The sequence below is a fragment of the Scardinius erythrophthalmus genome (genome assembly GCF_964197995.2).
Source record: "Scardinius erythrophthalmus genome assembly, chromosome: 2".
Classification (NCBI taxonomy): domain Eukaryota; kingdom Metazoa; phylum Chordata; class Actinopteri; order Cypriniformes; family Leuciscidae; genus Scardinius; species Scardinius erythrophthalmus.
In genome coordinates this window covers 69,390,467-69,414,610 of record NC_138222.1, presented here as the reverse complement: position 1 = coordinate 69,414,610, position 24,144 = coordinate 69,390,467, and the positions used below count along the sequence as shown (strand labels likewise).

The 24,144-nt window shown below is 37.3% G+C and overlaps 1 protein-coding gene across 2 annotated transcripts; it reads right to left on the bottom strand.

The window, feature by feature from the left end:
- Positions 1-27: 27 nt before the first annotated feature.
- LOC308686139 (alpha-protein kinase 1-like) lies at positions 28-18,214 on the bottom strand. 2 transcript variants are annotated; one of them, XM_081358530.1, is made up of 14 exons: positions 18,001-18,196; positions 17,313-17,410; positions 16,581-16,735; positions 16,294-16,492; positions 14,376-14,435; positions 14,209-14,295; positions 13,942-14,018; positions 13,743-13,838; positions 9,864-9,968; positions 3,710-5,729; positions 3,285-3,432; positions 1,960-2,122; positions 1,219-1,402; positions 28-689 (listed from the first exon to the last, which is right to left on the bottom strand). In XM_081358530.1, the coding sequence occupies exons 2-14, from the start codon at positions 17,407-17,409 to the stop codon at positions 499-501; spliced, it is 3,582 nt and encodes a 1,193-aa protein (XP_081214656.1). In that variant the 5' UTR covers position 17,410; positions 18,001-18,196; the 3' UTR covers positions 28-498. The 2 variants fall into 2 exon arrangements, 1 of the variants encoding a protein (XP_081214656.1); XR_014029525.1 differs by having other exon boundaries at positions 370-689; positions 1,219-1,362; positions 18,001-18,214.
- Positions 18,215-24,144: the final 5,930 nt, after the last annotated feature.

Sequence of the window (24,144 nt, the reverse complement as noted above, 5' to 3'; positions counted from 1 at the left end):
TTTATTATTAATATTTTTTTTATTATTGTATAGTGTTATTAATGCTTTGGCAAAAAGCAAAACAGATTTATTTCACCTTGCCAATAAAGCTATTTGAATCTTGAGAGAGAGAGAGATTGTATCCTGTGGTCGCGTGTGTGTGTGCGTGTGTGTGTGTGTGTGTGTGTTCTGAATCTCTGTAATGGAGTTCTTCTGGTTTCAGTCACATGATGCATTAATGATGTCACTGTCATATGACTCTGTTATTGAGAGTGACCCACATATTTCACAATGTGGAACTGGATGTATTGAGTCTAAAGGTTGTTGTGGTCTGACTGATGATGGTCAGTTCCTCATTTCTCATACAGAATCAACACTGTAATTCCCCATATATTGCAGTAAACAAAACACATTTTTAATTTTATAGTTGGGTGAATTCAGCTATTCAGAATTTGAGTTAGTCTCATATTTGATGAAGTTTGCATCACTGATCATGACTGTTAATCATTGCTTTGATTATTACAGTGTATGTGGTGTAATGTGTGTGAGGCGGGCGGCTCGGCAGATCTCGTTGCAGTCGTCTCCGTGCTGATGTTTGATGAAGTTGTTGATTCCCGTCTGCTGGAAGTTGCTGGATCTGGGCTTTCTGAGCGAGTGAATCTGAGGGTCGGTCAAGTACGTCAAACCTTTCCCGCTGGCCGTGATCCATCCTGAGGAGAAAACGGGAACGTTTTTCAAACACACTCTTAAAGATGATGTGTTCAGGCTCTACTAGAACAGGTTTTCCTGCTGTAATGTTGATTATTCTCCTCATATTCTCCATTGTTGCGGCTCCTCTCTTCCCAGTCTGTCAGTAACGCTCTGTTTACTTCCTGTCTCTATGAAGCCCCTCCTTCTGAAAAGCACACTGTGCTCTGATTGGTCGGCTAGAGCAGTCTGTTGTGATTGGTCGAGCGCTTCGAGTGTGTTTGGGAGATGCCCCACCCCTTTCCATAACCGCCAGTTTAACACACTACTAACTAACTCAACCAGGCCCCGCCCCTTTATTCTGCGCATTAATTATTATAATGAGGAATATTGTGACGTGTTCGTTCCCGGAAGAAACTCAAGATACAATGGAGGTTTTTTGGGGGTTAACATAAATTAGTTTTTTTAGGGTTAACATAAAAAAAATTTAGGTTTAACATAAATCGTTTTTTTAGGGTTAACATCATTTAGTTTTTCAGGGTTCAGATGTACCTTGCAGATCCACCACCACCTCCTGACGCCCGGAGAACTCGTAGGTGAAATGACTGAAGGCGATGCCGTACTGGGTCGCGTCGGTCTCCGCTTTACCTCTTGCGTTGTTGGTGAGTTTTACAAACGTCCCAGACATGAACGGCTCTGCAGATAAACAGGTCACGATACGGTGCGACTCCAGAACCTGAACTCGCATTTTACAAGTTAAAAGTCAATAAACAAATATATTAGTATTCCAATAATACTATTAAACTATAAACAATAAGTATTTAATAATAATAATTATTATTATTATTATTATTAATATTATTTTTATTAATATTTTTTTATTATTATAGTTTGCATTTTATTATTAAAATTCCTTAAACAAATATATTAGTATTCCAATAATGCTATTGCATGGTAAAATAAAAACTGGTATTTACTATTAATAATATTTATTATTATTATTATTAAGATTATTATTATTCAAAATATTTTATAAAAATGTAAAAATCAATAAACTTAAATATTACTACTCGAATAATACTATTGTACTGCAAAATTCTAATTCAAATAATGTATTAATTATAATAATAATAATAATAATAATAATAACTTACCTACTGATTTACCACCATAATTAATTATTACACATACAGTCTGATGCATCAATCATGTTGCGTTCCGTTTACAGCCTCTCTAAATGTGCGAGACATATTTGGCCATTGTGATCAAATATTAATAACATGTTGATCTCACCAGCAGCACTTCAGAGGGGATGAAGAAGATCTGGGTTGTGATGTTATTATCATACAGGCGTTTATTAAACTCGGTGACGTAGTATTGTGCCGTCATCTGTCTCTCCACGTCGTCCAGGTGCGCATGAAGACCTTTATTCTTCAGGTACTCCTTCCCTACATAACTGAGCAGAGAATATGATTATTAGCATTACATTTACATTACAGTCAGGCATGAGATCGACTGAGGACATTCTTTTCTCTCATTTAATATGACTATACAACAACAACAATACTACTACTACTACTAATAATAATGATAATAATGATAATCATAAAAATGAAATTATTGTTATTATTAAAATGTTAATTTATTGAATATAATTAATAGTTTAAAAAAATGTAACAAATCAAAGACATTTCCTATAATACAAAAATATATAATATATTAACAGCAATATATTTATATATTTCTTTTGCAATAATACTATTACAATAATTAATTAATAATTTGTTACATTTATATAGCGCTTTTCTAGGTACTCAAAGCACTTTACATGAAAGGGGCTATTGTACTGCAAAAGGAAAAAAAAAAGATGATTATTATTATTATTATTATGCAAAATAATATTAATAAAATAATAATAAAAAATATTACTATTGAAATAATATAATATTGTACTGTAAAAAACAAATATATAATTATTAATAATAACTGCACTCGTAAATATAACACCAGTTAGTTAACACTGTAAATCGTAAAACACTATACTTTGTTTTATTACCTTAAAGTCCCCCTGTAGTCAATAATTGTATCTCTTAAAACTCATCTTTGATCACCAGAATGACATATTTAAAAAAAAAATCCTTTAAAAAAAATTCTTCATGCCTTAAAATATCTTGAATGTAACTCGACACCCTTGCCTCATTTAGTATGCGCGGAGGTTCTATGAATATGCAAATGAGCCCCGCCTCCACTCACTCACTCAGCTCAGAGATCCACTGGTTGACGATCACACGTTGATCTGATTGGTTACAAGGTAGTTTGTGACGTCAGAAACACCAGCGATTTCAAAGCGTGTGTTTGAGACTGTCTTTGGTTCACTGCAGTTTTAAGGAGGAAATACTCAGCAATGGTGTCGACTTATGAACTTACACATGGTTTGACTTAAAGCACATTAAAAACACCACATAGACACATAAACAACATTAAAACCTTTGTTCTCACTACAGGGGGACTTTAATATTTTATTTTCTCTCTCTCTTCCGATGATAACGTATCCGTGTGTGTGTGTGTGTGTGTGTGTGTGTGTGTGTGTGTGTGTGTGTGTGTGTGTGTGTGTTGACCTGCTGAGAAGCTGCTCCTGGTGCAGGTACTGAAGCTCAATGGCTTGTCTCTGTTTGCCTTTGACTCCCATCGGTTTCCCAATATAAACGCTGGTTTCGCAGCCCGTCCAGACGCCAGAGGCCTTCGAGTACTTCAGGACGATGGCATCTGCAGAACACAAGAAGACCGGAGACATAAAGTGACATTTCTGTCTTGTTTTCCAGGATAAATATCTAAAAATTCTTCAATTTAAGATACAATTAGATTCACACTCACTCACACACACACACACACACACACACACACACACACACATTTGTTTTGCTATACTTGTGAGGACATTCCACAGGCGTAATGGTTTTTATACTCTATACTAACCCAACCCCTAAACCTACCCACACACACACACTCACACACACACTCACACACACATGTAGATTCCTACCGTAGGGCTTCTCCAGCTGCGTGCGGTCCAGGGGTTTCAGCGGGGTGTTCGGGAGCCGCTTGACGAGGCAGCGTTCACAAACTCCAGCCTGGAGCGCTCGATAGTCCCGCCCCGTCAGAACGCCACTTCCCATGATGCAGTTCCGGAAGCATCCGTTGCACGACAGCTCGTCGTCTCCCGTAGAGTCCGACAGATGCTCAAACCCCAGCTCCTCGAACGGGTCGCTCTCGGTGGTCGTTCCTGGGCCTTCCTGAATCTTCTGCGGGAACGCTTTCTTCTTGTCCGTCAGTTCAAGGCGCTCTACATTAGCGACGGGGCTCACGGACAGTTTTTGCCAAGATGAGTGCGATCCGAAGCTATCGCACAGGGAAAACGAGGAAGTGCTCCCTCCAAACTTGGCACCTTTATTTATTTCGTTGCCGTCATGGGAAGGATCTTCAAAGTCCTCCACGGTTTCTACGCCGCTCTGGGATTGTCCCGATACGCGTTCCCATGAGGAACCACTGCTGAAGGAACTCGATGACGTTCTCGCTTCCAGGTTCTTCCGAACGTCTCTCCGTTGGGGACCCGATGTATTCGTTAGGTTGTCCTCAACGTCTTCAGTTGTTACGGGTTCTGTCTTTGGTTGGGATTGAGTTTGGGATCCTTTGTGTCTAAAGCTGTTGGGAACGCTTGGAGAGACGACGTTTGCTTCTCGACTTCCATTACTATGGTCATCAAGACCCTTATAAGATCCGAATCTGCTTTGCTCCACATCATCATCTGTGGTTTCTACGCCGCTCTGGGATTGTCCTGATCCGTGTTCCCAAGAGGAACCGCTGCTGAAGGAACTTGAAGACGTTCTTGCTTCCAGGTTCTTCCTAAGGTCTCTCCGTTGGATTCCTGATGTGTTCGGTGCGTTGTCTTCTTCATCTTCAGTTGTAATGGGTTCTAGCTTTGGTTGGGATTGAGTTTGGGATCCTTTGTGTCTAAAGGTGTTGGGAATGCTTGGAGAGACGACGTTTGCTTCTCGACTTCCACTGCTATGGTCATCAAGACCCTTATAAGATCCGAATCTGCTTTGCTCCACATCATCATCTGTGGTTTCTACGCCGCTCTGAGACGATCCCGATACGTGTTCCCACGAGGAACTCGAAGACGTTCTTGCTTCCAGGTTCTTCCGAAGGTCTCTCCGTTGGGTTCCTGATGTATTTGCTACATTGTCCTCAACACCTTTAGTTATGACGGGCTCTAGCTTTGGTTGGGATTGAGTTTGGGATCCTATGTTGTGTCTAAAGCTGTCGGAAATGCTTGGAGAGACGACGTTTGCTTCTTTACCTCCATCAAGAGCCTCAAAAGATCCGAAACTGCTTCGTTCATCACAACCCTGATCAACTATAACTAAAGATCCGCTACTAGATGGATTCTGTTTGGAGGAAAGCGGATTCGAATGATCGGCCGTTGGGAGAACTTCTGTGGCCGTCTGAAATGCTGTTATGCATTGAGAATGAGTCGAACACGGATCGCCTCGAACGCCTTTCTCGAACGCCTCACAAACCGACTTGTGGTGCTTCTCAAAAACATCCAACGCCTTGGCAAAATCGCTGAGCGCGAACAAAACAGGACCGAACTCCATTGAACGGTAGCTATCGGGAATAAAAGAGCGTGCATCGGAATTACGGAAGGGTTCAACTTTCAACAAGGACTTAATCTGCTGCATCCTCACCATGATCTCAGAACACAAAGAGGAATCCGCTCTAGCACAATACTCGACAAATAACGCCAAGGCTTCCCGACAGACACTGGTCGCCGCGAGGACTGCCTTGGATTCGCCGCTAATCCATCGGTGTGTCGTGGCTAAGCAATACGCGGCTTTGAGGAACGTGTGCAACTCCAGCTTGCTGGTGACGGCGTCTCCTGCAGTCTTTGTTAACAAGCCGATCTCAAAGGCCTCCTTGGCCAAAGCCAGGTACGTCTGCTGATCCTCCATGGGGCATTTCTTGGAGAAACTGTAGGATAGTAAACACACGCCCTGGGCGACCTGCAAAAGAGCAATGGGAGGGGGAAATGAAAACACATCTAGTGTTAATGTCGGGAATAACAGCACGCTATAAACTGAGGGGCTGTTTCCACGACACCGTTTTTGACTAAAAACGTACAACTTTTTATGCATTTTGGCGGTTCGTTTACACGACAACCGCATCTTGGGTGCCTGAAAACGCAAGTTTACATGTAAACAACAAAACCGCAAATCTCTGGAGAAGAAGATGTCATGCACATGTGTAATACATGTTCAGTCTATAGTGCTTCATCACCATCTAGTGGCCTGGCAGCAGAACACAGGGGTTTTTATTTGTTTCCGCGGTTCCATGTGAATGGGGATCGTTTTGACAATGGTGTCGTCTGTACGCGGAAAACTATCTCCGTTTTAAGCATATCGTTGTCGTGTAAACGCACCTGCAGAACAGATTTCGCATGAAAACAGAGCAAATGAGTGAACGGTGAATGAACACAGTCATGCATATTTATGGATGCTCATTTCCACCACATAAAAAAAACATTGTGCTTTGGTAAGTCATAACTATGACATAAAAAATTACAAAATTACTTGCTATTATTATTTTGACTTTTTGTCAATTTCATCTAATAATTTATATTTCTTTAATCATAATTTATGACCATCATAATCTTAGCCTTTTATAGACCTTGAGTGTCCAGAAAGGCGCCAAATAAATAAAATGTATTATTATTTATATTATTATTATTTATATATAATCCATTTTTTTTTATGACTCAGTATGTCATAATTATTTTTTTTATCTTAATCATGACTTAATGTCATTATTTTGACTTAGTCATAATTATGACTGTCATAACTGACATCCTGTCAACTTTTTATCATAATGACTGTCATTATGGCTTTTTGTCATAGTAATTTTGCCTTACTATCTCATAATTGTGAGACTTTTTGATTTATGACATACGTTTTTATTTTATTTTAAAATTTTGACCTCATAATGTTGACTTTTTTTAATCATAATTATGAGTCATAATTCCGACTTTTGGTCTCATAATTTACTTTTTATCTCAATTATGAGTGACATAATTAAGACAACCATAGCTTGTCAATTTTGACTTCTAATAATTATTACTTTTTATAATAATTATGAATGTCATAATCAATTTTGACAATATATCTCATGATTTATGACTCTGTCACATGCCTGTCCTGTCTTGTGCTGCACATGGGTGTTTTTGTTGTTTGCCATGTGTTCTTGTTTATTGTCTAGCCCCTCCCATCTTGTTATCTGATTATTTGGTTAATTTGTCCCACCTGTTGTGTTCGTTACCCTCCTTTGTTTGTTCCCCTATTTAGCCTCCTTGTGTTTGTAGTCTTGTGCTGGCTCGTTGTCCGTGTTACCTGTATTTGATGTTCCTGTGCTGTTGGTATCTGAGTTCTGAGTTTTTGTATTTTGTCTATGTTTGTTTATTAAATCTTCTCTGCACTTGAATCCTCGTCTCTCGTTCAGTGTCCCGTGACAGAACGAGCCAGCACAAGACTACAAACACAAGGAGGCTAAATAGGGGAACAAACAAAGGAGGGTAACGAACACAACAGGTGGGACAAATTAACCAAATAATCAGATAACAAGATGGGAGGGGCTAGACAATAAACAAGAACACATGGCAAACAACAAAAACACCCATGTGCAGCACAAGACAGGACAGGCATGTGACATTCTCAGTTTGTCATAATTCCTGCATTTTATCAGGTTTGACTTTTTATCTCATAATTATACTGATTTTTTTTTTGTAAATTTTTTAGGGCTGGGGGAATTAACGCGTTAATCTTTGCGATTAATTTGAAATGTTTAACGCGTTAAAAAAATTTAACGCATTTAACGCAGCACACTTTTTTTGCCTCGTTTTAATGATTTCCTGTTGCGGCTGCTATTGAAAAGGCCGTCCCGCCACTCCGTGTTCGGCGATCACGTTTCATTCTCGCGCAGCTTTCATGAGCTGGTCTTTTCCGCTCCGTGTGTGTGCGCCGCGCTGTGTTCCGCGTGTGTGTGTGTCGGCGCACTCTGTCGTTAAAGGGTTAGTTCACCCAAAAATGAAAATTCTGTCAGTAATTACTCACCCTCATGTTGTTCCAACCATGTAAGTCTTTCGTTCATCTTCGGAACACAAATTAAGATATTTTAGCCTACGTGGTGACGTGCAACACAGACGCGCTACGCAAAAACACTACGAGGCCCAGAGAGAAGGAATTGAATAGTGGAATAAAGTCGGTATTTTTGTTTGTTTTTGCGCACAAAAAGTATTCTCGTCGCTTGATATACTTAAGATTGAGCCACTGGAGTCACTTGGACTATTTTAACAATGTTTTTAATAACTATTCTGGGCCGGTGAGTTTCGGTCACACTGGAAGCCTATGGAAGAGTCAGAATTCTGTCAGATTTCATCAAAAATATCTTAATTTGTGTTCCGAAGATGAACGAAAGACTTACATGGTTGGAACAACATGAGGGTGAGTAATTACTGACAGAATTTTCATTTTTGGGTGAACTAACCCTTTAACGGCCCAGCGGCGCGCTCTCCGTTCCGTGTATGTGTGTGTGTCACGTGTGTGTGTGTCCGCGGCTCTGTCGTTAACGGCCCAGCGGCGCGCTCTCCGTTCCGTGTATGTGTGTGTGTCACGTGTGTGTGTGTGTCCGCGGCTCTGTCGTTAACGGCCCAGCGGCGCGCTCTCCGTTCCGTGTATGTGTGTGTGTCACGTGTGTGTGTGTGTCCGCGGCTCTGTCGTTAACGGCCCAGCGGCGCGCTCTCCGTTCCGTGTATGTGTGTGTGTCACGTGTGTGTGTGTGTCCGCGGCTCTGTCGTTAACGGCCCAGCGGCGCGCTCTCCGTTCCGTGTATGTGTGTGTGTCACGTGTGTGTGTGTGTCCGCGGCTCTGTCGTTAACGGCCCAGCGGCGCGCTCTCCGTTCCGTGTATGTGTGTGTGTCACGTGTGTGTGTGTGTCCGCGGCTCTGTCGTTAACGGCCCAGCGGCGCGCTCTCCGTTCCGTGTATGTGTGTGTGTCACGTGTGTGTGTGTGTCCGCGGCTCTGTCGTTAACGGCCCAGCGGCGCGCTCTCCGTTCCGTGTATGTGTGTGTGTCACGTGTGTGTGTGTGTCGGCGGCTCTGTCGACAACGGCCCAGACGCTTCAATCATGTACCGAGCACTGGAAAAGTAAAGTCCACTCAAATAACGTGAAATTCTGTTTGCTGAGCTGGTATAGCCATGCTGGGCAGCAATGGTAAAATTACCTGCTCTGATCACATGCTCTGGTAATAATAGCTTTGTAGGACTATATTTTATTTTGATAATTAGTTAAAAAAAATAATAATCTGTTAAATTGATTATGTTGATTGATTATTGAAAAAAAATATTGATATTGATGTTTAATATAGGGCTATTTTCTGTTCCTTTTTCCCCTGTGTTGTTTAATTAGGTGATTCTGAGTTAAAAGGAATAGTTCACTTTAAAATTAAAATTCTGTCATCACTCACCCTCATGTTGTTTTAAACCTGTATGAATTTCTTTCTTCTGCTGAACACAAAGGAAGATATTTAGAAGAATGTCAGTAATCAGACAGTTTCCGGGTCCCATTGTCTTCCATAGTAGGACAAATATATACTATGGAAGTCAATGGTACCAGAAACTGTCTGGTTACTGACATTCTTCTAAATATCTTCCTTTGTGTTCAGCAGAAGAAAGAAATTCATACAGGTTTAAAACAACATGAGGGTGAGTGATGACAGAATTTTAATTTTAAAGTGAACTATTCCTTTAAATATTGATGATTACAAGCTTGGGGGAAACACAATTAATTGCAATTAATTACAGAAATTGTGCAATTAATTAGTTAATTTTTTTTAATCGATTCCCAGCCCTAAAATTTTTACCTCATAATGGCGACTTTTTATCATAATTTTGAATATCATAATTCTGACCTTTTATCTCATAATTTTGACTTTTTGTATGTTTGGACTTTTTTTAATCTCATAATCACATATGTAAAAGAAAATTAATATATAAATGTATAAAATGTGCATCAGGACATAAAATACTTAATATTAAGACAGTAAAAGGCAAATAACGGTGTTTATGTTGAGACAGGGTGGACTCACCACATTGGTCAGGACGTACAGAGACCCATACTGACTGAACACGACGGCCATCTTAGCGGCCCGCGCCGCACACAGCAGACGGTGCCGGGTCTCTCCCAGGAAACCCTGGAGGAGAGAGAACACCTGACGCTCAGCACACGCACAACCCGACTCAGGACATCTCAGACTGTCTTGACGGAAGTTCTGAAGAAAGACTTCAGGAATCTGATCGATACGGTACGCAGCACATCGCCTGATATAACGATCATTGTGTCAGGACCGCTTCCCACGTACCGTCTAGGACATGACAAGTTTAGTAGATTATTCGCACTAAATGAATGGTTAATGTCATGGTGCAATGAGCAGAAACTGCTCTTTGTAAATAATTGGAATCTGTTTTGGGAGCGTCCTAGGCTATACCGTGCTGATGGCTTACACCCAAACAGATTCGGATCGGATCTTCTGTCAGATAACATCTCCAAAATGTTAAATACCTTTTGACTAGTAACCAAAAGTCCAAATCATAGTCTCTGCTGCACCAAATTAACTGATATAAATACTAGTGTAGAACATTGCATAGAAACGGTGTCTATTCCTCGTTTAGTGCGATCAAATAATAAATCTACTGCAGGATCTAGGAAAAATCTAATTGTTATTAAAACAGAAAATGTTGCTATTAGTAAACAAAAACAATTTCTAAAGCTAGGTCTTTTAAACATTAGATCACTCACACCTAAGGCAGTTATTGTAAATGAAATAGTCACAGACAATAGCATCGATGTACTTTGCCTTACTGAAACCTGGCTTAAACCAAATGATTATTTCGGTCTAAATGAGTCTACTCCATCAGGATACTCCTATAAGCACGAGCCCCGTCTGATTGGTCGTGGCGGCGGTATTGCAACTATCTATAGAGATATTCTCAATGTTACTCAGAAAACGGGTTATAAGTTTATTTAATTTGAAGTACTTGTACTAAATGTTACGCTCTTAGATGATAGAAAAACATCCCTATTATCTTTAGCCTTGGCTACCGTATATAGACCACCAGGGCCTTACGCTGATTTCCTAAAAGAGTTTGCAGATTTTCTCTCAGATCTATTGGTCAATGTCGATAAAATATTAATTGTTGGAGATTTTAACATACACGTAGATAATCAAAATGATGCGTTAGGGGCTGCGTTTATAGACTTATTAAACTCCTTTGGGGTTAAGCAAAACGTTACCGGACCAACTCATCGTTTTAATCATACACTCAATTTAATTATATCACATGGAACCGATCCAACCGATATAGATATCATTCCACAAAGTGACGATGTCACTGACCATTACATGGTAACTTGCATATTACGTACTCCTGTAATATATCATGCTGCGCCGCGTTATCGATTAGGCAGAACAATCCTTCCATCCACCATAGATCATTTTTCAAATTGCTTATCGGATCTGTCTCAGCTGCTGCCTGAACCTAAACAAACAGATGAACTAGACGAACTAACCAGCACTATGAGCACCGTTCTCTCTGGAAAATGGGATATTGTTGCACCTATGAGACTAAAAAAGGTCAGAGAGAAAATTAAAGCACCATGGTACAACAATACTACTCGTGTTCTAAAGAGAGAAACCCGTAATTTAGAGCGTAAATGGAAACAAACTAATTTAGAGGTTTTTAGAATCGCTTGGAAAGACAGTACGTCACGCTATAAAAAGGCCCTAAAAGCGGCCAGGGCTGAGCATCTCCGCAAACTAATAGAAAATAACCAAAACAATCCTAGGTTCTTATTTAACACCGTGGCTAGACTAACAAATAAACAAGCGTCACCTGAACAAAATATTCCGTTACAGTTTAGTAGTAATGATTTCATGAATTTTTTCACTGAGAAAATAGAAAACATCAGATCCACAATTGTAAACGTTCAATCTTCAATCGCGCCTTATAATTCAGCCTCGATTATCACCCCGCAAGAACAATTACAGTGCTTTACAACTATAGAACAAAACGGGTTAAATAAATTTATCATTTCCTCTAAAACAACAACATGTTTATTAGATCCCATACCAACTAAACTATTGAAAGAAGTGTTACCTGTAGTGGAAGAGCCTCTCCTCAATATTATTAACTCGTCTTTATCTTTAGGTCATGTTCCAAGAACATTTAAATTGGCAGTTATAAAACCACTCATTAAGAAACCACAATTAGACCCAAATAACCTAGCAAATTATAGACCCATTTCAAATCTTCCTTTTATGTCTAAAATATTAGAAAAAGTTGTGTCTGCCCAACTGGGCTCTTTCTTGCAAGAAAATGACACCTATGAAAAGTTTCAGTCTGGGTTCAGGCCGCACCATAGCACTGAAACTGCGCTCGTTAAAATCACAAATGATTTACTCTTAGCTTCTGACCAAGGCTGTATCTCAATACTAGTTTTACTTGATCTTAGTGCTGCGTTCGATACTATAGATCACACAATACTCTTAGATCGGCTACAAAACTATACCGGTGTTCAAGGACAAGCATTAAGCTGGTTCAGATCATACCTATCTGACCGCTACCATTTTGTCTATTTAAACGGAGAAAAATCGATCATAACTCCAGTAAACTATGGAGTGCCGCAAGGATCTGTGTTGGGCCCTCTATTATTCTCAATATATATGCTGCCACTTGGAAATATTATAAGGAAACATGGAATTAGTTTCCATTGTTATGCTGATGACACTCAACTATATATTTCATCACGGCCGGATGAAAACGCTAAATTATCCAAATTGACAGAGTGTGTTAAAGATATAAAAGATTGGATGACGCACAATTTTCTTTTATTAAATCCAGATAAGACAGAGGTAATACTTATCGGTTCAAAAAACCGCCCACAAAACCTCTTACAATACAACTTTAACATAGTAGGGTGTCCTGTTACTTTATCCTCTACAGTAAAAGACCTGGGTGTTATATTAGACTGCAACCTGTCTTTTGAAAATCATATTTCATATGTTACAAGAACAGCCTTTTTTCACCTTAGAAACATTGCTAAGCTACGTAACATGCTATCTGTTTCTGATGCAGAAAAGTTAGTTCATGCATTCATGACCTCGAGACTAGATTACTGTAATGCTTTATTAGCTGGTTGTCCTGCATCCTCAATAAACAAGCTACAGTTAGTCCAAAATGCCGCCGCTAGAGTTCTTACTAGATCAAGAAAGTTTGACCATATAACACCAATTTTATCATCACTACATTGGTTACCTATAAAGTTCCGTATTAATTACAAGGTATTGCTACTGACTTATAAAGCCCTAAACGGCTTAGCTCCAGTTTATTTAACGGATCTTCTATCGCCCTATAATCCATCGCGCTCTTTAAGGTCACTAAATTCGAGGCTTCTGGTCATACCTAGGATATCCAGATCCACCAAAGGAGGGAGAGCATTTTCACATTTAGCTCCAAAACTCTGGAATAGCCTTCCTCATACTGTTCGTTGCTCAGATTCGCTCTCCCAGTTTAAAACTAGATTAAAGACGCATCTCTTTAGCCAGGCATTCATATAATATTTTAATCTTACAGTTAAATCCGGTCTCTACTTCATAAACGCCAGAGGAGAACTGGCCCCCGACTGAGCCCGGGTTCTCCCAAGGTTTTTTTTTCTCCATTAGGTCACCTGATGGAGTTTTTCGGTTCCTTGCCACTGTTGCCTTTGGCTTGCTCAGTTGGGGATACTTAATTTGATTAATCGATTCAACAGTGCTATTGATCTGCATTACCAAACGTGGATGTTTTACACCAGAAACAAACACTGATGTACTATTTTATTTAATACTGTGAAGCTGCTTTGATACAATCTGTATTGTGAAAAGCGCTATATAAATAAAGTTGACTTGACTTGACTTGACTTGTCTTACCAGGTCGATGTGTGGCTTTTCCTGAAGCGCAGTGAAGTCTCCATCGTTCATGGAGGACAGTGTGTTGGCCAGGAGCCCGAGGGACGTCCCAATGCCCTGGAAACAACGACAAAGAGCATGACTGGTGTTCACACACACACTTCTGAGCTAAAGCAGAGATAGAGGTTAACAGTGTCTGTAGTGTAAAGTGTGTCCAGACCTTTTTATCAGGTTGTGGAAGAACGTAGAAGCCGATCAGAGACACCCATATGAGTTCAGCCGCCTCGAGCCACAGACCTACAACACACACAAACTTTACATTTGCAGTAACACACACCCATTCAAACCTCTAACAGCAGAAAGACTCGTGAAGCTCGAGCTGAAGGAGGACGTTGATAAACGAGTCTGAACTCCCGATCACAGTAGCACTGGAGGAGATTGGTGGAGTTTTGATCGTGTGTTAATCAGGTCGATCTTGATTCCTCACCGAGTGTCTGAAGCACTTGTCCTCGCACCTGAAGACTGACGGCCTGAACCAGCGTCCGGTCGCTGGCCTTCTGATACGTCCAACAGCCTGAATAAGAGTGAAGCGTTCAGAAACAGCACAGCAGAGATGGACAGATCAGGAGGAAGAGGAATGAAAGCAAACGGTACCTGTCGAAGCTTTATTACTGATCAGACTGCTGAGAATAAACTCGGCCTTCTGCAGTTTACCTGCGTCGCAACAACACCAGACAACCTGTTAAAGCTCAATCCAGCCAACAGGGAACGTTCTCTCAACGCTATGAACACGTTCTACCAGTAACATTAATAGTACGTTCAGTCAATGTTAATGTTCTCAAAACGTTTGAAACATTTCATATGGATGTTCATCTAACATTTTTTTAAATGTTTCTACTTGTTTCAGAGAACATTCAAAAGTAACATTCCCATAATGTTTGAAGAATGATACAATGTAATGTTCCCTTAACCTTCACATAACATAAGGAAAAACGTTTTTGGAACGTTACTATTTTTTTCGGATGGTTAATGAAATGTTCAATATAACGTTCCCATTATGATACTTTAACTACGAGCAGCAATTAACAGGGTTCAAGCGTTTAAGGCCTTTAAGCAAATTCTTAAAAAGATATTACGTTTTATTATGCAAGCATGTAACCACTGACATCATAGATAGAAAAGACAAATTACCATAGGAAATTAATGTTTTTTTTAAAGCTTTTTAACAGTTATAGCGCCACCTATGGTCCGATCTCCTTACATGTTTGCATGCTTGTTTAGAATCATATGTCGCATGTGCTCACTTAATTCCGTGAAGTCCCGAGTTTTCGTTTAGGAGTTATAGGCTTTTGTGGGCATTTGGCCACACCCATTTCTGAATTACCCTCTTATAGCCACTCAAAGGGTAAAATTCAACATTTTTGGATAATTATTGATCTGGAGTGTCCAGAGAATTGTACTGCGTTGGTTTTATTCATATTGAGCGAAAAACCTTGGACTAGTTCGCAAAAGTAGGTTTTTTATATAATTGTGAATATTTAATGAACGATTTGATTGACAGCAGTGGTTCTTGAGGCAAAGTTGTTCAGTGATCTATCACATATACATATTGTGTGGAAGTGTGAAACATCACGTGATTACAGAGGCGTAAATATCCCGTTAGCACCGTTAGTGGCTGATTTCTTTCAAAACTCTTACAGACCTCTAGGGCTTGAACATGCCCATCAAGTTATTCTAGTCTAATAGGTGCTCAAACTTCATTGGCCAATGGCGGCCATGTTTTTCGAGATACGCCAATGTCCTCATAAACATACATGGCACTTTGAACCAAGACACTGCATGCCAATTTTCATGTCAATCGGACTAAGAGTTGGGGGGTTATAACCATTTTCATGTTTATTTTCATGTTATAGCGCCACCAAGTGTCCAATCGCTGTGTTTCTTTAACTGTGACCTCAGATTGAGCTCGTACATATGTGTACCAAGTTTGGTGAAAATATCTAATATAGTTCTCAAATTATAGCCATTTTAGTAAAAGTGGCTCCGCCCACTTCAAATGCTTTGCCGCCCTTTAGCGACCGAGAATCAAAAATAAAATTAAATTCAAAAATATTTACACATATCAAGGGGATATTTCAGTAAAAGCTGAAAATCCTCTTAGATTTTTGCAGTGATCCAATCAGGACAACAAAGATTATAACTAAAGAATCATATCATTAGAGAATAATAATATTAGTTTATATGACTCATGATTTACAAGTCTTCTGAACCCAGTCTTTTTGCCGAAAAGTTGTCGAACTTCATTCATGTCCATTATATTCAAATTTGTCCAGGAGTTCATCTCTATTTTCACCTGCTGTCCAGCAATATTTCTTTCTGCACAGGTTTGGTTTCGTTTGGGCGAAAAACCTAGGACTAGATCGCAAAAAGTAGGTTTTGGACAAAATTCAAAATGGCCGACTTTTTTTTTCCAAGCGGAAATGAAATCGAACGTTCGGAGAACATTTTCATAGCTTAAATATTTTAGTTCTCTGGGAATACACACACACTCCATGAATGGAGATGAGCTCACCGGTGTTCAGATAGACCCGAGCCTGTCTAATGATGACCTGGGGGGCGATGGGAACGTCCGGGTAACGTTTGTGCAACGCTTTAGCAATCTTCAGCAGGACATGCGATCCGTCCATCCAATACAGAAGCCGGTCGAGCAGAAACACGACGGCGACGGCCAACCGCGGCTCGCCAGATGTGATGCTGTCTCTGAGGAACACCTGGAATCACAGCAGGACTCGGCATTATTCCATAAGATAAAGATAAACCGGAATGCACTGGAATGATTATTAATATATCCGTCATTACCAGTAACTGAGGCAGATGCTTCCCGACGAGGTCCGACGTGTTCATCTTGTCCTCAGACGTCACGGACTGCTTGTACTGCCATTTCTCCTCCACGAACGGCCACTTTCTGTCCGCCGCCTCCTGTAGGAGCGTGTGCAGGTCATCGGGAAACGACCCTGGGGGTCAAAGGTCAAGCCTTATTCAATAGGAATATCTCTTTCCTGGCTCGGTGTTTTGTTTAGGGATGCCAAATCAAAACATTCTTCATCAACAGTTAAGTTATTTGTAATAGGCAATGTCACTGTAAAAAAACAAACAAAAAAAACATAGCTTTAATGTTGCTAGCTACTTGTTCATAGCAACTAGAAGGGTAGTTTGATTGTAGTTTAACTACTTTAACTTATGAGTAGTCAAGCTATGGTTTCAGAGTAGCTTCCCCAGCATTATAAATAAAAACACTATAAAATAGTGATGGCAATTTCAAAACACTGCTTCATGAAGCTTTGAAACCTTTACGAATCTATTGTTTCGAATCAATGGTTGGGAGCGAGTATCAAACTCCGTCACGTGACTTCAGTAAACGAGGCTTCATTACGTCACAGCTGTTCTGAAACGGTTTCACCGCTGATAACGAGGAGTCGCTGAGAACCAGTGAACCAGTGTCAGTGGGTTTACCTGATCTCTGATAAACACTATAAATATAAAACAGATTAACTTGTATGCACAGGCCTGCCTGAGTCATTGCGTCATTACCGCGGGGGTGCGGGAGCGGCACGGTGTCTCCCTGTGGTCCGGTGACTGCGCCCCTCAGACACTCCTGGAGCAACAGCGACACCTCCTGGCCACTCATGCTGTTACATCAGGACAACACGTCAGTTTAATACAGTAATATAATATATAATATAATATAACAATAATCATGCCTTGGTAAATCTTAATGACGACATAAAATGTCGCAATTATAACATACTAAGCCATAACTATACGTTTTAAAAAGTCGGAATTAGGCTATGAGAGAAACAAAATAATAGTGTTATAATTATGACTTGTCATAAAAGTTATTGTTATTGTCATTTAGCCTATGCCATAATCTCGACTAATTAACTTTTAAGTCATATTTTACTTTTTGTGTCATAATTTCGACTTTTTAATGTCATAATTAATACTTTTTAATTCACAATTTCTACTGTCATAATTTATATGATTTACAAAAGTATGTTTTTTTTCAAGTATGTGGCGAAAATGGGCTTTCATTATGTATTTTACAGTCGAATGCTATCAAAATAAATCACTGTTTCATATTACTTTTAAACCCGTTCAAACTTCAAATCACGCGTTCCACGACATTACATTACAAATAACGTGGAAACGGATCATTTTTCAATAAAAAGGAACGGGTAATAAACGACTTAAAGCAACATATGCATGCAAATATGTTTACCTTCAACAAACCCAGCCGGTTCAGTCAAACACACGTCAGCTAAACGGGAACTTCCATAAACCCGCCCTCGTCCCGCCGATAGAGTTACAAGTGTACCATGTAATAATCGTTGTTTGTAAACCTTGTTTATTTATGTTAAGAAGTTAACAATGTAACATATCAGAGAATGTCTAATAGGAAGAGAATTGGCACTCTCTGCTTACTTCCGGGTTCTGGATTGGTTGCAGTAACACGTCTCTGTCCATGCGGGGGCGCTCGCGAGCGAGTGCAGAATGAATGGAGGTCTATGGCGAAATACCCCTCAAAACCCACTTTTCTCAGGATATAATTTTTTGTCTAGTAATTTGAATGTTGTATTCGAAAGGAGATGCAAAGAAATTACACATTGCTGGGTGTTAGATTTTTTTAGAGTCACTTATTTGGTTTAAAAAGTCTTTTAAAATGTCAATGACGTCAGAATGCTGACGTCATTAGCAGAATGCTAGCGTATTATGGGCAACAACAACTCAACCTGTAAGAAATAGAAAAGAAATAAGTACTCGTTCATTCAACTTTCGACCTATAACCCATGTTGAACTTGCAAAACCTACAATAAAATCTGACATTTCTCAACGGCATTTGGGTGAAAGAGACACATATAGCCGTCTAGCCCCATAGACTCCCATTCAGTCTGCACTCGCTCGCGATCACCCCCAGTGGAATTCTAGTGGAACTGCAACCAAAATCAAAACAATGGGGCTGAATAGGGAGTGCCAAGGCTCTCCGTAGACGGGCTCTGAACATATCAATATCGGACCCGTCTCATGTTCCTGTAGTGTCCGTGTGACGTGACGTTAACCAGCGTCTCAGCCAATCACAGCACGCACTGGCGACACGAGACTGGACACTGGACGCAAACATGCGGATCTAAAGCAACATGTAAGATATTAATATTTCTAACGTTAGAGATCAATAAACATTTAAGATACAAAAACGCAGAAAACACACATCTCAAGCGTTACACAGTGTCGATGCGCAGAATAATATGTGTAATATTCAGGGCGATCAACAGGTGGCTCCGTGGCGCAATGGATAGCGCATTGGACTTCTAGGCGAATCTAGTGAAGTGATTCAAAGGTTGTGGGTTCGAGTCCCACCGGAGTCGCACTTTTTTTTAAAAATGTTTTCTTTTTTTAAATTTTTTAAATAAAAATGTATTTAGAATTATTTTTATTCTATTTATTTATTATAAAATAATAATACTATAACGACGCATCTACACTGGTATACTTAAGATATTTAAATATAATAAAGCTTGATTAATATTTGTTAGACACCAGCTCAAATAACTCCTCATTGTGATTCTCCGTGCAAATAATTCCTTTGCTGTTTCTGCATTTGAATAAACACATCAGATGAGCATCATTAGCTGAACACATTCATGTGCCTCAGCCAGGACAAAACAAATCTCACTAAAGAATCATATCATTAGAGAATAATAAATAATATTAATTTATATGGACTCATGCATTACAAGTCTTCTGAACCCAAAGGACAGACAGAAAGTAATTTGTTTAATCTGTATTTTCACCTGCTGTCCAGCAGAGGTCAGTGTGTCCTGACAGACTCTTAATTTTAAATAAATAAATACAATCTATATAAAATATAATAAGCTACAAATTAAATAAAGAAAATATGCTTAAAATAAAATAAGTTAAAAATAAAATAAAAATAAGCTTAATTTAAAAAAAAAAATCTAAAAAAAAGCTTAAATTAAAACAATTTAATATCGTCCCAATAAAAATAAGCTAAAAACAATCAAATTAAGCTTAAAATAAAACAAGCTAAAAATTAAATAAATAAAATAATTAAAATAAGCATACAAAGACATGAGCTTAAAATGAAATAAAATAAGGTTAAACAATATAGGTTATATATTTTATTAATTAAATAAATAGACAGGTCAATAAATCAATCATTTATGAATTATGCATACAAATGCATACATGCATACAAAAAAACAAACATTTATGATTGTTCATAAATTATGTTAATATTTTGACTATTATGACTATTATTATAGGTGTATAATTTATAAATATATATATATATATATAATTTATTTATGCATAAGTATTTATGCATTATGTATCCCTGCTTAAGAATCACATTTCAAAGTCAAAAGTTATTACTACAACTCTATATTTATAAATTCTGGCCAATAAACAAAAAGTTAAGTACAGTACAATATTTTACATATAAAAAAAAAAGCCCACATACACCAAGGTTACTGTACTGATAGAAGAGAAAGATTAAGGTTGAGATTTAGTTTGAAGCACATAGAGGAAGCTCTCTCTCTCTCTCTCTCTCTCTCTCTCTCTCTCTCTCTCTCTCTCTCTCTCTCTCTCTCTCTCTCTCTCTCTCTCTCTCTCTCTCAGCTGTATATTCTGCTTTGCTTTCAGTGGTTATTACAGTGTTCACACAGAATCAGAAGCTCTGATATTATACTCTTGAAAGACGTGTCCGTTCGGCTGCTGTCTCCATTGCAGGTTTGACATCTCTGGCATTCCCTGAGAGATCAGTTTCTGCTGGATCTGAGGAAACAAACACAGACTCATGTGTGCTGGACAAACACTGCAGTTAGTTAGAAAACAGCAACACTACACTCTCAAATCAATCAGCTCTCAGTTAGAAATCCTGTGTCGAGTCGGGAAGTCTGATTCATTTTAGAGAGTCGTCCAGATGGTTCATGTACAGTTCACATAAGATTCATCAATAAAATAAAAGAATCACAGTTTAATTTGTGTCCCTGAAAAGCTGTTTTTTTGTGAATGTTGTCCTTGCTAAGTTCAAGAATAAAGATGAACTAGAAAAAAAAGTTTGTTGAGACAAACTTTAAGTTGGCTTGAGAAAGCCGGACCAGAGAGTTTGAAAAAGTTAAAAGTAGTTAGAAGTTTGAAGTAGTATGAAGTTTAAAGTAGTTTAAATTTTGATTGATAAATTAGTTAGAAAGAAAGAAAAAATATTAGTTAGAAAGAAAAAGAAAGATAGATTAGTTAGAAAAAAAGATTAGTTAGAAAGATAGATTAAAAGAAAGATTAGTTAGAAAGAAAGACAGATTAGTTAGAAAGAAAGAAAGAAAAAAGAAAGTAAGATTAGATAGAAAGAAAGACAGATTAGTTAGAAAGCAAGAAAGCAAGAAAGAAAGAAAGAAAGAAAGAAAGAAAGAAAAAGAAAGAAAGAATGGTGGATTAGTTAGAAAGAAAGAAAGAAAGAAAGAAAGAAAGAAAGGTGGATTAGTTAGAAAGAAAGAAGGAAGGAAGGAAGGAAGGAAGGAAGGAAGGAAGGAAGGAAGGAAGGAAGGAAAGAATGAATGGTGGATTAGTTAGAAAGAAAGAAAAAGAAAGAAAGAAAGAATGTTGGATTAGTTAGAAAGAAAAAAGAAAGATTAGTTAGAAAGAAGAAAGAAAGATTAGTTAGAAAGAAAGAAAGAAAGAAAGAAAGAAAGAAAGAAAGAAAGAAAGAAAAAAGAAAGATTAGTTAGAAAGAGAAAAAGAAAGATTAGTTAGAAAGAAGAAAGAAAGAAAAGTAAGTAAGAAAGAAAAGAAAGATTAGTTAGAAAGAAAGAAAAAGAAAAAAGAAAGATTAGTTAGAAAGAAAGAAAAAAGAAAGAAAATTAGTATGAAAGAAAGATTAGTTAGAAAGAAAGAAAGATTAGTTAGAAAGAAAGAAGAAAGATAAAAAAGATTAGTTAGAAAGAAAGAAAGAAAGAAAGAAAGAAAGAAAGAAAGATTGGTTAGAAAAAAAGAAAGAAAGAAAGAAAGAAAGAAAGAAAGAAAGAAAGAAAGAAAGAAAGATTAGTTAGAAAGAAAGAAAGAAAAAAGAAAGATTGGTTAGAAAAAAAGAAAGAAAGAAAAAAGAAAGATTAGTTAGAAAGGAAAAGAAAGAAAGAAAGAAAATGAGTAAGAAAGAAACATTAGTCAGAAAGAAAGAAAATGAGTAAGAAAGAAAGATTAGTTAGAAAGAAAGAAGAAAGAAAGATTAGTTAGAAAGAAAGAAAGATTAGTTAGAAAGAAAGAAAGATTAGTTAGAAAGAAAAAGAAAGAAAGAAAATTAGTTAGAAAGAAAGGAAATTAGTAAGAAAGAAAGATTAGTTAGAAAGAAAGAAAGAAAGAAAGAAAGAAAGAAAGAAAGAAAGAAAGAAAGAAAAAAGAAAGGTTAGTTAGAAAGAAAGAAAGAAAGAAAGAAAGAAAGAAAGAAAGAAAGAAAGAAAGAAAGAAAAAAGAAAGATTAGTTAGAAAAAAGAAAGAAGAAAGAAAGATTAGTTAGAAAGAAAGAAAGATTAGTTAGAAAGAAAGAAAGAAAGAAAGAAAGAAAGAAAGAAAGAAAGAAAGAAAGAAAGAAAAAAGAAAGGTTAGTTAGAAAGAAAGAAAGAAAGAAAGAAAGAAAGAAAAAAGAAAGAAAGAAAGAAAGAAAGAAAGAAAGAAAGAAAGAAAGAAAGAAAGAAAGAAAAAAAGAAAGATTAGTTAGAAAAAAGAATGAAAGAAAGAAAGATTAGTTAGAAAGAAAAAAAAGAAAGATTAGTAAGAAAGAAAGAAAAGTAAGAAAGAAAGAAAAGTAAAAAAGAAAAAAAGATTAGTTAGAACGAAAGAAGAAAGAAAAAAGACAGATTAGTTAGAAAGAAAGAAAAGTAAGAAAGAAAGAAAAAAGAAAGATTAGTTAGAAAGAAAGATTAGTTAGAAAGAAAGAAAGAAAGAAAGAAAGAAAGAAAGAAAGAAAAAAAAGTAAGCAAGAAAGAAAAGAAAGATTGGCTAGAAAGAAAGAAAGAAAAAAGAAAGAAAGATTACTTAGAAAGAAAGAAAAAAGAAAGATTTGTTAGAAAGGAAAGAAAGATTAGTTAGAAAGATTAGATAGAAAGATAAGTTAGAAAGAAAGATTAGAAAGAAGAAAGATTAGTTAGAAAGAAAGAAAGAAAGAAAGAAAGAAAGAAAGAAAGAAAGAAAGAAAGATTAGTTAGAAAGAAAGAAAGATTGATTAGTTAGAAAGAAAAGAAAAAAGAAAGAAAGATGGATGGATTAGTTAGAAAGAAAGAAAGATTTGTTAGTTATAAAGGATAGATAGATAGATAGATAGATAGATAGATAGATAGATAGATAGATAGATAGATAGATAGATAGATAGATAGATAGATAGATAGATAGATAGATAGATAGATAGATAAGGTTTGAAGATAGATAGATAGATAGATAGATAGATAGATAGATAGATAGATAGATAGATAGATAGATAGATAGATAGATAGATAAGGTTTGAAGATAGATAGATAGATAGATAGATAGATAGATAGATAGATAGATAGATAGATAGATAGATAGATAGATAGATAGATAGATAGATAGATAGATAAGGTTTGAAGATAGATAGATAGATAGATAGATAGATAGATAGATAGATAGATAGATAGATAGATAGATAGATAGATAGATAAAGGTTTGAAGATAGATAGATAGATAGATAGATAGATAGATAGATAGATAGATAGATAGATAGATAGATAGATAGATAGATAAGGTTTGAAGATAGATAGATAGATAGATAGATAGATAGATAGATAGATAGATAGATAGATAGATAGATAGATAGATAGATAAGGTTTGAAGATAGATAGATAGATAGATAGATAGATAGATAGATAGATAGATAGATAGATAGATAGATAGATAGATAGATAGATAGATAGATAGATAGATAGATAAGGTTTGAAGATGGATAGATAGATAGATAGATAGATAGATAGATAGATAGATAGATAGATAGATAGATAGATAGATAGATAGATAGATAGATAGATAGATAGATAGATAGATAGATAAGGTTTGAAGATCATTGAAGTATCAATGGCTTCTAGCAGTTTACATTAAACATAGTTCAAACAGACATGGACCTTTGGTCAATGAAAGTCTATGGGATTTTTATGATTTTTAATATTAATTTTTAAGAAAACCATAACTCAAACCAGTCTGAAAAGATATAGCACACTAAGTCAGAACAGTATGAAGGTCTGACCCGAGTTTGGAGTATGTAGCTTGAACGGTCTAAGAGGAGTTAGTGTCCAAAAATTTGCGGTCAGAAAAATAAGAAGAAGAAGAAGAAGAAGAAGTTTAA

Bases quoted from the DNA above. Each gene is read 5' to 3' on its own strand.
- LOC308686139 (XM_081358530.1), bottom strand. From the start codon at position 17,409: ATGAGTGGCCAGGAGGTGTCGCTGTTGCTCCAGGAGTGTCTGAGGGGC. The intron at 16,736-17,312 runs GTAATGACGCAA...TTTGACCCCCAG, and splicing joins GCCGCTCCCGCACCCCCGCG to GGTCGTTTCCCGATGACCTG. The intron at 690-1,218 runs GTACATCTGAAC...TTTTCTCCTCAG, and splicing joins GGTGGTGGTGGATCTGCAAG to GATGGATCACGGCCAGCGGG.